This window comes from Stegodyphus dumicola, chromosome 2, assembly GCF_044657685.1.
Source record: "Stegodyphus dumicola isolate Sdum_Otavi_A_Nest chromosome 2, ASM4465768v1".
Lineage (NCBI taxonomy): Eukaryota > Metazoa > Arthropoda > Arachnida > Araneae > Eresidae > Stegodyphus > Stegodyphus dumicola.
The window spans coordinates 173,133,887-173,150,080 of record NC_140769.1 but is presented as its reverse complement, the minus strand read 5'-3'; the positions used below and the strand labels follow the sequence as shown (position 1 = coordinate 173,150,080).

At 34.4% G+C, this 16,194-nt stretch overlaps 1 protein-coding gene across 1 annotated transcript in view; it reads right to left on the bottom strand.

Moving 5' to 3' along the window:
* Positions 1-1,823: 1,823 nt before the first annotated feature.
* LOC118205376 (uncharacterized) overlaps positions 1,824-16,194 on the bottom strand; it is a 32,162-nt gene continuing 17,791 nt past the window's right edge. Inside the window, exons 2-5 of the mRNA XM_085810245.1 lie at positions 12,079-12,147; positions 10,633-10,710; positions 10,330-10,395; positions 1,824-2,489 (exon numbers count right to left, since the gene is read on the bottom strand). Coding sequence (XP_085666371.1) covers positions 2,486-2,489; positions 10,330-10,395; positions 10,633-10,710; positions 12,079-12,147 — 217 coding nt within the window. The 3' untranslated portion in view covers positions 1,824-2,485. The remainder of the gene's footprint in view (positions 2,490-10,329; positions 10,396-10,632; positions 10,711-12,078; positions 12,148-16,194) is intronic.

Below are 16,194 nucleotides of genomic sequence, written 5' to 3'. Positions count from 1 at the left end.
TAAATTTTTCCATCTCTACATATACCACGTTTATCGGAGTGTCGCATTTGACTTTACAATTAAGCTCCGAAATTTCCTTGCTGTAGATTGGATGATTACCAATATACTTACAATCCTACTAGTAACCAGGGCCACTATTAGGGATTTTTGCTACTCAGTACATTATCTGTGGCTCCTACCACACGCCACCAGTGGCCGAGTGGTTAAAACTACTGAATACTGGAAGTTCGAACTGGTTTGGGTTCGATGCCAGACGAATCAGCTGGTTGCATTGTTTGTTTTCACCGTGTGTAACATGAATACAAGCCAGTTCCCTTCAGCAATTAGGCCCTCCCGCGGTAGAGGAATTAAATCGCTGAACACTGGTAGTTTCGACATGGATTCGAATAAAGGCTAACGGGCCGGCTGCATGGACGTTTTCATAATCTTCTGTATGTGTAACGTGTATGGGTTGTCAATTTCTCTAAGAAAGTTCAACATGAAGGCATCCTACTGTGCTTTGCCATAATAACCTAATCTAAGCCTTCAGAAAATGACTCCACGAAGGCCTGCCATCTTAAGAAGGTAACCCTCGTGGCTTTGCTACATTCAAAGAGCCTAACGCAGTTCTAGCAAGCGAGCCGCCGAACACTGGTAGTTCATCCGGAGTTCAAGCCTCGATAACGAGTTGGATGCATGACCGATTTTGGTGTTTTCCAAATTCACCTGCTTTGGCGTAATCAAAGTCTATAATTCTAAACAAACTGACGTTCGGTTCGGCTCCAACGGCTCTAGCACCACGTTCCAAATTATAACTACAGTTCAACAAATAAATGTCTGGCGTATACATTCGAATAACCTAAGTAAAAAAAAAAAAAAAAGGGGGGGCTTTTTAATTTCTTCCACAACCAAGCATGCATGCATGCACATAAAGCGAATAAAGAAAAACTTATGGAGTGCAATAGGGTTCTAATCCATAACATATTTAGTTAGTGATCGCCATCATTGGGAGCTATAAATATGCTATATTGACGGGAAGGAGAAAATTTTACTTCCTGAGTGAGCTAATTCAGAACTAGTCATTATTTCATCTGTCATCTTAAATTTAGGATGTCAAATTACGTGACTAACAAAAACCTAGTATTTATATGAAGCTTGATAAAAATCAAAGTTTTGAAGACGGTATATGTGATCATGTTCGGTTGATTACCATTATGATCAGCAAATAACAACAGCAATTTACTGATGTCTTTCTTATCTTTATATTCAGATGTAGTTTTCAGGGCAACTAGAGAAAATTTATTAATTACTTTTATTATTTTTGATACTTTATACGTACGAAGATACATACTTGTAGGAAGAGAGATATAAATATCATATTCGAACAAATAAAAACAAATCGTGACTTGAAGACCCTAGAGATACGGCTTCTGATTGCTTTTCAAATTTTTACCATATTAGTAACGATATAATCGAATAATCTTTCAAAGATTATTGTTTACCGATTTTAGGTAACAACTAGAAAACATTTTTTCGAACTTATCCTCAAACAAGTTTGCTATTGGTAATGAATACTGCTGTATCATGAATCAGGTACGGCGCTATGCATTTTGCTGACTTTGTACGCAATAAATTCTGTTGTCAAGTGCCCTTCCCACAAAATTCTAAAATTTTATTGCTTGATGCTTCGCTGAATTTTACAATTTTGCTGTACGTAAATTCTGCCGTACCGGCAGTGATCATGATTTCAAATTCCCCCTCCCCGAGATTTACTGTGTTATCTGAAAAACAGCTCACAAGTTGCTAAAAATAGCTATAAAACTGGTTCCACAGCTTTTAGCAACGGCCTCCCGTTGTGCGTTTGGAAACTCAGCTTTTGAAAGAAAAGGAAGGGGAATAATTTCTCTCTGACTACAGTATAGATGAGGTCCGTGACTTTGTTTGAGCTACTGCAGAATGTTCTGAAGTACACTTTTTTCTGTTTCGGCAACATTCATCTTGAGAATTCAACACTTGTTCATTAGCCCTTAGTAATTGACAGAAATGCTTTTAGAAAGTAGTGGGTTCATTGATACCAACAAAATGGTTGGTATCAATAAACTGGGGATACGTTAGTTTCAGTTGTTGGGTTCAAATGAACCTTTCAAATACTAAAAAAGTCCTTTTGCATAATCGAATCCTTTTGCATAAAGAATTTCATCTGAGAATAATTTTTCTACTTAAAAATGAGTTTTGCAGTACTTTTTAAATACTACTTGTATTTTTATTTTCGAAAATTTTCATAAATATTGTAATTAATTATTTCCAATTTTAATAACTCGCAGAAAAAACACAATTTTCAAGAAATTTTTTTATTATGGTTATTCAAACTTATACTAATATACAGCATCTTTTATATTCCTTATACATTTGACACTGCATCCTTCAACCTGCATGTAAGTTTCTCTTCCTTAGTAACTCCTGACCCAGAGGCGTCTCAATGAAAGCCAAATCATGCACAAAATTTTCACCTGAAAAGAAAAAAAAAAAGAAAATGATAAAATATTTTTAACACCATATTCTCGACCCCCCCCAAAAAAAAAGAAATTGCAAGAAATACAAATTTCTAACAGAAAAATGCATTTTCAAGCAGCTGAAATTGTTTCACAAATTAATAAAGCAGATAGCAAATGTAACATATGGCACTATTGCCACTCAGTGCAAACTCTGCATATCCTAAATTCTGCTGGCTGATGTCTTCGTAAGTTCTAAACATTTTTTTGCCTCTAAATTTTGCTGCTCAGTGCCCTCTGCTAAATTATAAAATTTTGACTACCACTGGTTGCACAGGCCCTGATCAAAGCAAAGAGGCAAGATGCTACCTGCTATTGATAAACTGCCTTATAAATACCAAAAATCTAAATAAATATCAGTTTTATTTCCAAAACAGAATTATCTCACAGCTAAAGCATTGCCTTTGCAGAAAATCTTCTAAATGGAAATAGAATTGCATCCACATTACATGTGCAGAATCCCAATAATTCATTATAAACAGTTCCAAACCATAGTTAGGCTTAGAACTCACAACAGTATTCTTCTTGGAAGTCTTCCTAAGGAAATGGTAGTATATTCAGGGAACATGTGGGCAAAATCATGACAGTATATCACAAGCCTAATTCTTGACCATACATACTAGAAAGATCACAGAAATTCCTCACAGGAAGCTAGATTCATATAACAAAATTTCATGCAACATATGGCATATGGGAAAAAGCAAGGACATTATAATCACTAGCATAGTTTATACCCAAATGAGTTGCAGATGGTGCACTATGTGCTCACAGCTGATTATCACTAATGCAGATATATATTTACTAATATTTAGAAGATGATGAAGTATAGCAAAATATACAAAACATTAGTCCTTAAATCCAACACATTTTCTGATTTTCATACCATCTAGAATAATAGATTTGACGTTAGGTACAATATCAGAATTTTGGGTACATGAAATGTGAAATGGTTTTTTATTTTTAGTCACTGTTTCTAGTAATTTGTTCGAAAGTAACAAATAAGCTGGTTTCAGTCTGTCAATGAAATGTTAACTTGTCTGTCCTTAATTAAGACTCGGAAATATTTATCATATTTTTTCACCACAAAAAAATGGTCCCTCAATAAGCAAATTCAAGTGCCTTTTTCACACGATCAGTTCTCACAAACACATGAGAACATGATCTCAAGTCTTTATGCATAAATATTTTATGTTTGTTAGCAGTTGATAAACTGGTGCTGATCCATAAAAGACAGTAAATTTGTTACAAATGGTTCAGGTTTAGTTTTAGTGGTAGGTAGTCGAAAAACTCACATGGTAACCTTATTTGCATAAAATATACCATTTGAGCTACAGAGTGATTAGTATCAGGACATATTGCAACTCTGAATCCTAGAAGGATTTCTGTCCATCTGATGTTGCTGTGAGCCTTTATTGCATTTTTTTAAGTTCTGAGAAACTGCTCAATTTTCCCACTGCAATGTGGGTGGTATGGAGTGGAACGTAAAACTTTAGCACCACATACTTTTGCAAGGCTCTTGAAAGGCTGCGACTCAAACTGTCTTCCTTGATCTGAGATTATGGAACTAGGCACAACAAATCTGCTAATCCAATGATTGTAAAATGCTTTGACAACCATTTCTCTTGTGATATCTGGTAAAGAAACTACTTCTCCCTAACAGGAAAAATGGTCAATAAATGTCAGATAATACGTCCTACCAGCAGATGGTGGTAATGGCCCAATCAGGTCAACTTGCACAATACTTAATCTAGCATGAGGTGCTTGGAACTCGGCTATTTTAGATTTTGTATGCCAGTTGACTTTGCTCCTTTGACAATTAACAGGACTTTAAGTCTATTCGTGAATTTCTTTCTTTATATTTGGAAAGATAAATTTTTCAGTCATCTCGTTGACAGTTGTCCTGATACCAGAGGAGCAAAATTATGAATTTGATGAAACATTTGTTGTCTAAATTGCTTTGAAATAAAAGGCCTGATACTGGTTGTTGAGCTGTCACATCTTAATGTTTTCCAAAATGCTAATGTAGATGATTTAAATTTCAGTGAAGCACTACCTGTCATTAAATGTTGCAATTCTTCATTATATTCTTGAGCATCTGCTACTGCTTCATAGCCAGTAACTGAGACTACTTCAACTGCAACTAAATTTTCTTTGGCATCAATATGCTGAATATCAGTTGAAAATTCCGATATATACTGAAGTTGGTGTTGTTGTCTGGGTTATGCCTTCCCATTCTTTTGCTTCTATGCATATGACAGTGGCTTGTGATCAGTAAGTATGATGAATTTGCGTCCTTCCGATACATGTTTAAAATGCTTGACAGAAAGATATATTCCTAAGAATTCTCTGTCATAGGTACTATAAACCTTCTGTGCATTATTTAATGTTTTAGAGTAGAACACAATAGGTTTTCAGTCTTGTTCTTGTTCTTCCAATTGCTGCAATACTGATCCTATAGGAAAGTCTGATGTATCTGCACACAAAGGGTAATCCATTGGGAAACACAAAAGGGCACCATTGACTAAATCAGATTTGCACTTCTCAAACTGGTGAATTCCTTCATCTGTGCAGGCCTACCAGCGGCAGAGCGGTAAAATCGCTGAACACTGGTAGTTCGGTCCGAGGTTCGAATCCCGCGAACGTACTGGCTGCATGGGCGTTTTCGTGGTTTTCCCCATGTGTAACGTGTATATGAGCCAGTTTCCCTTAGAAAGTCCTCCACGAAGGCATCCCTTCTCTTAGGCAGATAGCCCTAGTGTGCTTTGCCATAATTAAATACACTAAACACCTTCATCTGTGCATGGAACTTTACAATGATCTTTTTTTATCACCCTTTAACATTTCGTGTATGACTCCTTGAGTTTCTGCAGCATTTTTCAAAAAGCATCGATAAAATTTTCTCATGCCCATAAATGAACAAAGCTCATGTATTGTCGGTAATTTACATTGCAGATTACTTCAACCTTTTCTGGCAGCGAACAGGAACCTTCTGTAGTTATGAGGTAACCCATAACTTATGTTTAATATGTAATACATAATGTAATATCCCACCACATTACCCATTTCCAATCCTCAGATGTCCAGTGTCTTTTCTCGACACCACTGAAAATGAAGTCTTGCATGTCGGCAGAACTGAGTGATTTTCTTACAGGCACCAAAACTATGCATTCCTATCCCTCTGCAATTCGCTGCGCATAGTTCTAGCTGAAATTTGTTGGGAAGAGCCTTGGTTGACGATTTGTGATAGTTGAATCCGTGTTCTGCCGTACAATTCATCGGAGATACCGCCGATCACTGTCTTTGAAAACTATGCTCGAACTGCAGTTACATTTTTTAGAGAAGGATTCGAAATCGATGCCCCCACTAAATGTGCACCAACAATAAGCCCCTTTTTCAAATGGTGAACGATCTGCCGCCTTTTTTCCCCATTTTACTTCATTCATCATGAAAAGCACTCATCATGAAAGCAGTGCAGCACAGGAGATTCTAGCTTCAAGTATTGATTACAGAATTATGGCAGAATTGATCAGACGTATCTATTACTGAAAGCAGAGACTTTTTGAACATATTTTTTTTAGAGAAATGGGGTAATATTCTAATTAGGTATGGATTTAATCATAATGCTTTGTTGCAGGCATAGTTTTTATTCAGACGTAGAAAATGTTACGGTGTGCTGGCTTGGCTTGTTACTGATTACAAATCAAAAATAATTTTTGGTTTCCTGATTCTTTTCTCTCCTGCATTCTTTCTAGGAGATGAAATAATTTTATCTGCTTCTGAAATTTCAATTTCTCTTTTTTCTTGTGTTTGTTTTACAGAAGCAGTGGCCTGTTTTTGTTTCTCATTCTGTGCTCTAGCATCAACAATATACTTCGGTTCTCTAAGAGACATTTTTCTTGGTGCTCTTGAATCAACAAGCTCAGGAAGAATACAATTCACGTAAAATTTTTCGAGTTTTGGAAATAAACTGATCCAGAAAGTTTTGTCTTCGGGTATTCTTAATGTGATTGCATCTTCTCTGCACCATATATATAAATCACACCAATTCCTCTCTGTTATGGCTAACTGCCCTTGAATTTGAAAATAATATTTGTGGCTTTTCGGTAAATAAAGATTATTATCAGCATCCATCCGAAGACCAACAGAATTAGGCTTGCTGAAAAAGTCTGACAAGTCTGCTGAGAATCTGGCTGTATAAGGACATTTTATTTCAAGTAATCCATCTTCGTCTATCAATCCATCTGGCGAAGTACAAAGAAAGGGATATTTAGGATCAATAAAAAGGCCACAACGTCTGATGTTTTTTCCCATGTGCTTTTCCTTGTATTGATTTAAGGCTACTGCTTCGTTAGCCAAGCCATACTTTAATGCTTTAGTTGAAACGTTATCATTATATATGATACGTTTCACTAAAGCAGCACTGAGTGTTGTTGGACGCCTATCAGCAACATCTTTGAAAAAGGATGATGATATTCTTCTTGATCTTTCATGACGCCATCTTTCAGATGATGACTGTCCACGTGTTACGGCCTCAAGAGAATCTTTTTTTGGAACTTCAATTGATATAAAAAAATTTTTAGCTGCCAATTCATATGCTTCATCTGATAGGTCTGGTTTCTCAGGAAAATCACCATAAGAAATATCCCCACCTTGCTGAATATGTCCTGCTTTCCTCATATTTCTCTTTTTCTTCTCAGTGTCAAAAAGTCTACGTCTCTCAAGACGTTTTACATGGCGCTTATTTCTGGAAGCTAAGAATTTCAAAGTTGGAGTCCTGGGGCTACTTCCTGTTACAGCTTTTTGTGCATTTTTTTGCCACTGCTGTGCTGGATTTTGATAGGCCATGACAGCAATACTCGCACGCCTGTTCATGCCACCAGCTTTGGAAAAATCAACTCTTTTTCCACCAGATGTTTTACACAGTTGACTCATGAAGCTTTCAGCAGGATTATTTGTGGCATTCCAAATAAGAGTACTGCTACACGATATCAGTACTCTTCCCACTTCTGCTTCAATAGCTTGCAACATACCCGAGGAAAAAATTTCATTGTATGTGCTGTCCAACTCTGCACCTTTCTTTGCACAAAAAGCACTACAAGCATCATGCTTGCCAAATATATGATGTGGCCCATTTCTCAAGTCAGATACTAATGCATCAATAGCTTCTTGTGTGTGCTGATAATGGCTAGGTAAAGCATGAGCTTTTATAGCTACTCTAGCACCTCTGACTAACAGTGGCATTTTAATTTTCAGCAATTTACGGGCAGCAATTCCTTTAGCCCCGGGGAAGCGCGCAGTATTTTGCTGAAGTTTCTCAAGAGCTCTGCGATATCTTCGAACAGCATGGTTAGCACATTCTACTTTGATCACTCGTCCTCCATATGAAACGCTTTCTTTCACTTTGGCCATTGTGTTAGCATCTCCATCTCCAACAAGTCGAGTACAACGTATTTTGTGAACACACTGGAGATAATTCAGACCTTCCACAATGGCACTGCTTTCCATACCTGTAGAAGGCCCATTCCAATTTCGCCAACAAAGGTGCACTTTATTTGGCATCTTGCCATCTTCAATAGCACTGCATATAAGGCACACTTTGTTGCGAATTCCAACAAACAAAATTTTCTGGGTGACCATGCCTATAATAACAGATATGCCACTTGAAGCATTGTAACCATGCCCATAGCTTCTTTTACACCAACCTCCATCAACAATGACAGTTATACAGTGATAACCATCATTATCTTTATCATTGCGAAGTTCTGCCTGCGTTTTCTCCTCTTCTATAGCAGCACACATAGTTTCCTGTGCACATCCCTGTATTATTTTGCCAGTAGTTCGCTCACAAGAAGCAAAGGTCGAGTTGCTCATATACGGAATTTCCATGATGCTAAACTTTTCCTCCTCTTGTGAAAATCCACTGCCAGTAGATAACGCACCTAATACTGCAAGCTGATTTAGGCTGCTTTTCTCCATATCAGAACAAATTGTTGCCATTTCCCCACATAAAATTTTATCACATACATAGTTATATGTAGTGACAAGACCACGTCGAATCACTTTGTTAAAAATAAATGATCCTCCAAATTTACAATTTAGGGAATGTTGCTCTAATGTCCTAGCCTGCACTATTACAAAAGACATATTGCAAATTGTTCTGCCAGATGGTAATGGATTTGCCTTTCGTCGATCTTCCCTTTCGATAATTAAAGGTGAATCAGGACACAGAAATTCATCATTAAGGTTCTCCTGAAGAGGCTCAGACTCCAAGCTAAAATATATATATATACAATATATATACATATATATAATTAATATATATAAATATTACAAATTAGGTTTAAATTTGGCTTATTTGATGACAGCAAAGCACTTGATCTTCCTAAGAGGAGGAATGCTTTCATGGAGGACTTTCTAAGGGAAATGGCTCATATACACGGGGAAAACCATGAAAACGCCCATGCAGGCAGCCCATTCGCAATTAGGTTTAGGAAATTTAGGCAACAGATAGCAAATAAATTAACAATAATAATACACTGGATTACCAGTATATTACTACAAGAAGATGAGTCATCTTCACAACTGCTGCTTCCATGCTCGCAGTGTCATTTGCTCGTGCAATATTAGTCACTACTTTGTGTGCCGGAGGTTTCACATGAAGGGCCTCTACACCTGAGTATAAAATGTTCGTGTTCCAGTAAAGACTGAATTCAGAGGGGCAAGAATAACTCTTTCATGGTGGATAACTCAGTTACCAAATGGCTTTCTAAGGCTCTATTCAAGCCGTTGTATAAATGTCATAATTCCCAACTAACAACGCTTTGTAGTCAGACCTTGCTATGTCACAAAAACTAGTTTGGGCATTAAGCTTGAAGTTTTCAACTTTGTGCCGACTTGATATAAGAGTCGGCCAATCAGAGCATATACATAAAACCTATTGAGAGAGAAAGCTGTAGACACATACATGCATGCACAAATTTAGCTTCTCTAATTGGCTATGGCTTAGACCCTCTCTCGCAGGTGTGAATGGAACTCCCACATTTTGTGCCTTATGATTATGCGTCTATGACATTTATACCATCATGTGAACGGAGCCTTAGGATGGCATACTAAGAAGATGCACTGTCTTGTGGGGATAAGCAATTTATACTCCTAAGCCTAAAAAAAAAACTTGGAAAAAAAGATCACGACTTAAATTTGTTGTCTAATTGCTCTAATTTGAGGCACATTATGAGAGGAAAGCAAAGGTAGTAATCAGAATTATTTAAAAAATTTTATCCTTATATTTTTCTTAAAAATTCTGTAAAATAATAAAATTTGTGGTTTTCCTCAAATAAATATATATGGAAAAAATAACAGCCACATAATCACAGATTTCATTTTGTTATATTTTATTAACAAAATTTAAATTATTAAAAATCTCTTTCATGAAGGGAACATAAAACATCATGAAAACAATGAAAAAGAAGCAATATTTAAAAAAGATAGTAGGCTTATTGATGAGGCTCCCATCAAAAGAATCAAACCCCAAAATATTTTCATTTGCTTCAGTGTCCCGACTGAAAATTTCACTGATTTCAATGAATATATTTTTAAAAAAATCTTTTATTTTCAAGTTCTTTCATGCAAAACGTCCAAATTTGGTACAAATCAAATTCATCCCCCTCTTTTTGATAGCTACAATATTATATTTAACAGTTTTAATAGCTATCAGTATGTAAACAACATAATGTAACACCATAAAAGAAAAACATAAATGATGACATTTTAATTTTGGCATAGAGAAATACATATTTACCCCAAAAGAGAGCTTGTATTTCTACCTTCTACGTCAGAGTCAATAACTGAAATGTCCAGATCAGAACTGAGAAGAAAAGAACCATAATTAGTTTAATTAAGATACAATAACACACCGACCAAGTATTAATTTGAGAGTCAAGCAACAAAAATCAGCATCATATTTTGAAATATTCACTATTTGAAAATATAACGCTGATTTTGGTTGCTTGACTTCTAAATTAATACATAATTAGTTAACCATAATTAAGTAACTGTAATATCATGCACAGCTAATATCTATTTTAAAAATAAACCAACTTACCTCAGGAAAGCCTGGTTTGTCTTAGGAACATTAGCTGTAACTTCTGGCGTAGAAAAGTCAAATTTTTCACTTCCGGACCTAAGAATGAAAGAAATAAACTGCTATAACATAATTAAAAAAAAAAAAAAAAAAAAAAAAAAAAACATGAATAAATAAATAAATAACACATAACAAATTTAAGCATTAAGCTATGTATGACTACCACCCATCTCAGACAGTGCGACAGATATTGCTGTATACTGTTTCGCCATACCCTGTGTAGCTATTATATCATGCTGTATAACCACAGTTTAGAAAAATTACAAAATGTGTTATTTATATCTATCTAAAATGGTACATTACTACATGATTTGTAAGAATAAATTAGAGGGCTCTGCGAATGAAATTCCTTCCAATTAAAAAATGTAGGAATAAAGAAAATGCAGGAATTGCAAATGCAGAAATGAAAAAGGGGATTATATTTTTTGTACAGAATCCAGATGACATATTTTTCAACATTTTAGAAATTTCAATATTAATTTTAGGGGCATAAAATATTAGGCCCCTAAAAGCAGAATATAGTTTTTAAATGTTCAGATAATCTTCCTATGAGAAGAATTCCTTTGAGAATTACACATCTGAACCACAATTAAAAAACATGTACAAGAACAGAGCTGAGGACTTCTGTTTGCAGAAAGTCTGTCACATAACATATGAAAAGTTTCTTATTGGTAGATTTTTGATCAGACGGATATTTTAATGTTATACAGAGAAAGCATTCACTCCCTTTATACTGGAGATAATTCAATTTGGACAATGGCAAAAAGGCTAAGCAAGCCTGAGCGTATTGGTCCCATTCTTGGCACTAGTTTGGTTTACGCTCAAAATACACAGCAGATATTTTCTAATAACCTGCATCCCAATATCAATTCAATTTAGCTTTTGGTGGAATTTAACATTTGTGACATATTTTTCAAAAACTACACTTCACAACATGCATACATGACAAATACACAGAACCATAAATAAACAAGCAATAATATATATTTATATATAAATTTTACTAAATGATCATAAAATGTTCCAACGCTAAAAGAAAGTTTTAACATCCAAGTAAATGACATAATAAAAAAAAGCAAGTTGAACAGCGAGCACATGAATAAATGTGCATACACCTGTTAAAATATACCATAGGTAACTGACAAAGCATTTCGTAGCAAACATATGACTATAAAATTTCCAATAATACATGTAATGATGGTGAATTCAATTTAGATCGCAAGAACATGCTCATACTTTTGAAAAGATTCAATTATTTCAGCAATTCCTTGTGAATTGGAATTTACCCTTTCAATATTTCCCAACAATTTAGTGTGAATGGAGGAATAAATTCTTATAACAGAATTGAACAATTATTAGCATCCCCTCATACACACACATACAAAAAAAAAAAAAAAAAAAACTTACTTTGTAAAAAAATCATCCGGGCAATGATTCTCCTTTGACACAGATGCAGTTGTATCAATAATTTCTGACCTTCAATAAAAAAAATACGCATATTTTACTTCGGAATTAACTTACTACGAAATCATAAACACGGGGTAGTCGATATAAAGAATAAATTATTTCTCACCTTTCGAAAACATCCGCTTGTTCGGAATCTTCCACATCTCGGGAATTTAATTTCATATTTTTTTCTTGAGCTCGACGTTTACGCTGAATTCTGGATCTTTTATTAAAACCAGGATGTTTTTTCGGTCGTCCTTGATATTTTCGCATATTTTTTGCAAACTGACCACAGTACAAATAAATGTAAACAAAACGAGTGCGGAATAGCAATGCAATAGGGTTGCCGTAAACGTCATTCTGCTGACAGCTGACAATGTTTAGTGAAAACTGTGTATAAAGGAATATATGAAACGCTTCTAAATATTATTTAGAAAAAAATATGATTTATAACTGATATCAAAATCAATTACTTCGTGAATTTTTGCAGAAATAAGATTACAATGTTAAATTTTAACTTGTAGCGCCATCTATTGATGGCTTTCCAAACTACACATTAAAATTACGTATTTCAAACTAATTTTTTTAAAATATAATATTTAAGTAAATTTCATTTCAAACCTGATTCTAACATTGTGATTCGAAAACTGACCTATTGCTTTATATTTCTGCCAAATTGCACGCAACATAGTTTCTTAATTAGCGATTCTGCGTGTAAAAAAATTTTTAGTATTGTAATGCTGCTGTAGTAGACCACCTTAAATCCTAGACGAAACCGTCAAGTAATTTTAAGTAATTCTTCATATTACGCGAGACAAAGAAATAATGATTTACATACATTTCAAGACATTATTTTTACTTATTTGTTACTAACAGAAGGGCATGATCATTCCGATCATTCATATTTCTTAATTTATGTTTAGTGGTTAAAATTTTCTTTATTAATCTAGCATGATGAATGATGTTGGATTATTCCACAGCGGATTAATTCTTCTTAGTTTAATTTTCTTTCTTTCTTTCTTTTTTTTTTAATTAAGATTCTTACACACTACTTTAATTAAGATTTTTGTCATTAAGATTTTTTTTAATTTAAATTTTACTTATGTTCTTATCTACTGAATGGCGCATAATATTTATGAATGAGCTATTCCGGTGTTACAGTTAGTTAGTCATAGATTTTAAGCTTAATTGCAACTAAGCATGTTTCTTATTGCTAAGTAAATTAAATTCCATCTAATTTTTAAAATACTTTTTTTTTTTTGACGAGAAACTTTCTTTGCGGTTTCTCAGGCGCTTCTATATGTTTAATACTTAGCTAGCACATGTAACATGCGCTAGTCATGTAATTCTACATAAAAATTATTTTGTGCTTTACGCTGGAGTATCATAAAAATGCAACGCTTTAAAAGAAGAAATTAAAGCAATATCATAAATATTATTAATTACAAACGGAGAGGCGTATTTAGAAAATCATGATTTTATAGGACTAATGTAGAAGTTTTAAAAGCTCTTCTTTAGTACTGCAAAGTAAATTTATATCACAGAAGTTTTGCGTTCATGATAAATGTACGCAATTCTTTATATCAATGTGCTCGAAAGTTTTTTAATTTAGTGAACTTTGTGAAAGGAGATTCCGAAAGAAACTGCCTGGTATTTACATAACATATGATTTCTTCGTTTCACCAAGTACGCCAAAGCATAATAGTTAAGGTGAGAGATGCCTTCTTGGAGAATTTTCTAAACTCGTATCATGTCACTCACGGGGGAAACACAAAAGCGTACTTGCAGCTGCGGCTTGTTTACCGGGAATATATCCTAAATTTAATTATCATTGTTCATAAATTGAACTATCATTGCTCCATCCACTCAGCTTCTCAGAGACATTTGCATGCTGGTGTCCAACATTTAATGAAGGGTTACAAAAATTAAGATAAGCTGTAGGATCCGAAAAGAGCCAATCAGAAGATTGCCTAATATCCAATACAGTACCGCACACGCAGCATGATGTACTGTGGGCATGAAAGAAAGCCCAGGTTAGTGTACCTTTAAGGATTTAGAGAAAGAGAAAATACTTCTTACGTTTTAAAGAACTTTGATGTTATTAATTAACCAGTTTTGTTATATTTTGTATCCTTATTGTCATTTCTCCCTTCCGTTTTCCTGCTAGAATGCAAATTAGTTCGCTTGTGTTTAAGATGAGGTTTTAGACTGTAAGACAGAGTATGTTCTGCCTCCGGGGGGCACATAACTAGGTTTCTATATCAGGTAAGATTTGCAGTCTTCGGCATTGCATTATAGTTGTCTATATTTGAATATCCACGCCGGTTAAGTTTTGAGCCAACTTCTCGTTAATTGATCTGTGTAGCCTAGCCTTTGGCTACTAGCTTATTTAAATTCAATTTTACGTTTGACTTACTGTTGCTTTAAGTTACTTCGCCACAAGTTGTTGGCTGTGTTGTAAGCACAAAACAGGCCGACTGTTTTTATTCAGTTTTAAATAAAGGGTCTTTTACACATTTCTCAAATATCAGTTGTTACTTTAGACTTAGCAATAAGTCTCTGGCAGTCTATTTAAAGTTTGATTACACTTTATGATGCCAAAGAAAATTACTAAACTTTGTAATTTGGCCGAGTTAAGATTCATGGTGGTGAAACTTGTCTGCACGTAACTAATACCGAGATGACATACAGTAGTTATCAGAATTATGCTGGAAAAGTAGTACTGTCAATTTCCTCTCATTTCGAGAAACGTTACTACGTTATATTGTAAATATTTTTTGTTAAACTTTATAAATGCTTACTGTAAAAGATGTATCTCAACTCTGACACAAAACGGGATTCACTCATTTTGAGAGATGATCATAATTATCTTTCATCATGCTGCTTCTGAAAGGATTATATATAAAATCCTTTATTTAACGTAGATACCAAACTGAGACTGAAGCTCGTTTAACTTCGGGTTTAAAATTGTGTCATTATTTGGTATATGTATAAAACTTTCTTTTTTCCAAGGAATTCCCCCCCCCCTCATTGTCATGGAAAAATTTCTTGTTTATCAAAAAATGGCCAAAGATTTTTTTTTTTTTTAAACATTTCATAGAAAGAACTAATTATTTTCATGTTGAAAATATGAAACTCTCCAGTAAATGTTAAATTTGAAGAAAGAGAGAAGATATAAAAAAGTTTTCCCTGAGCTCCTATTTTTTTTTATTCATTTCTATTTACGAAGAGAAACAAAAAATATCAGCACATAATGAAAGCAGACTTTTGTTTGGATTTACGAGAAATACAAATGGGGAACTTTGTATAATGTATTTGGTTTAAAAGAAGGACAAGAGGACTTTACTCTGATGGCTGCAGAAGTTTCCGAATTTAAATTCTTACAGAATTACGGTACTGCTCCATATTTTCCGCATAATCCCTTGAAATACAAATTTGATAAATTTCTAATGTATAGTACAAAATGACAGAAAATAAAAGTACAGAATACAAGCTATAAGTTTAAAATATTAGCAATGCGGAAATGTTTTATTAGTTTTTATTACTTCAAAAACTGAGCTACTTAACAAGCATTATTTTTAAAGTATAAAAATGGCAAAAAACTTTACAATTACTGCTATTTTTTATTTCCCCTTCTATATTTATACTTAATAAACAGAGGGTTTTGTTTGTTTGTTTGTTGTATTCATTTAAATTTCTATTAACGCTTTAAATACTCTTCTGAATTTTACTTCCTTATACGAAGTAAAGGAAGCGAAAAATTTCGAGTATCAGATTTCAAAGAAAATATCCATTTTGGCAGCTATCATATCCATTTGAACGGTGTATTTGCGGGACATCTGTACCCACGGACAGAATAAGAAACTCTTTTTCCCTCAAAACGGATTGTGAAATGGATTTAAAAATGGATTCAAAAGAGATTTCTTTCGTGACGTCTGTACGCACGTACGTATGTACGTATCTCGCATAACTGAAAAACGAACAGTCTCACAGCTTTGAACTTTTGCATATGGGATAGCAATAACATGTACCTCATTTTTTTGCTTGCAATCGGCAATGTACCTCATTTTTTTGCTT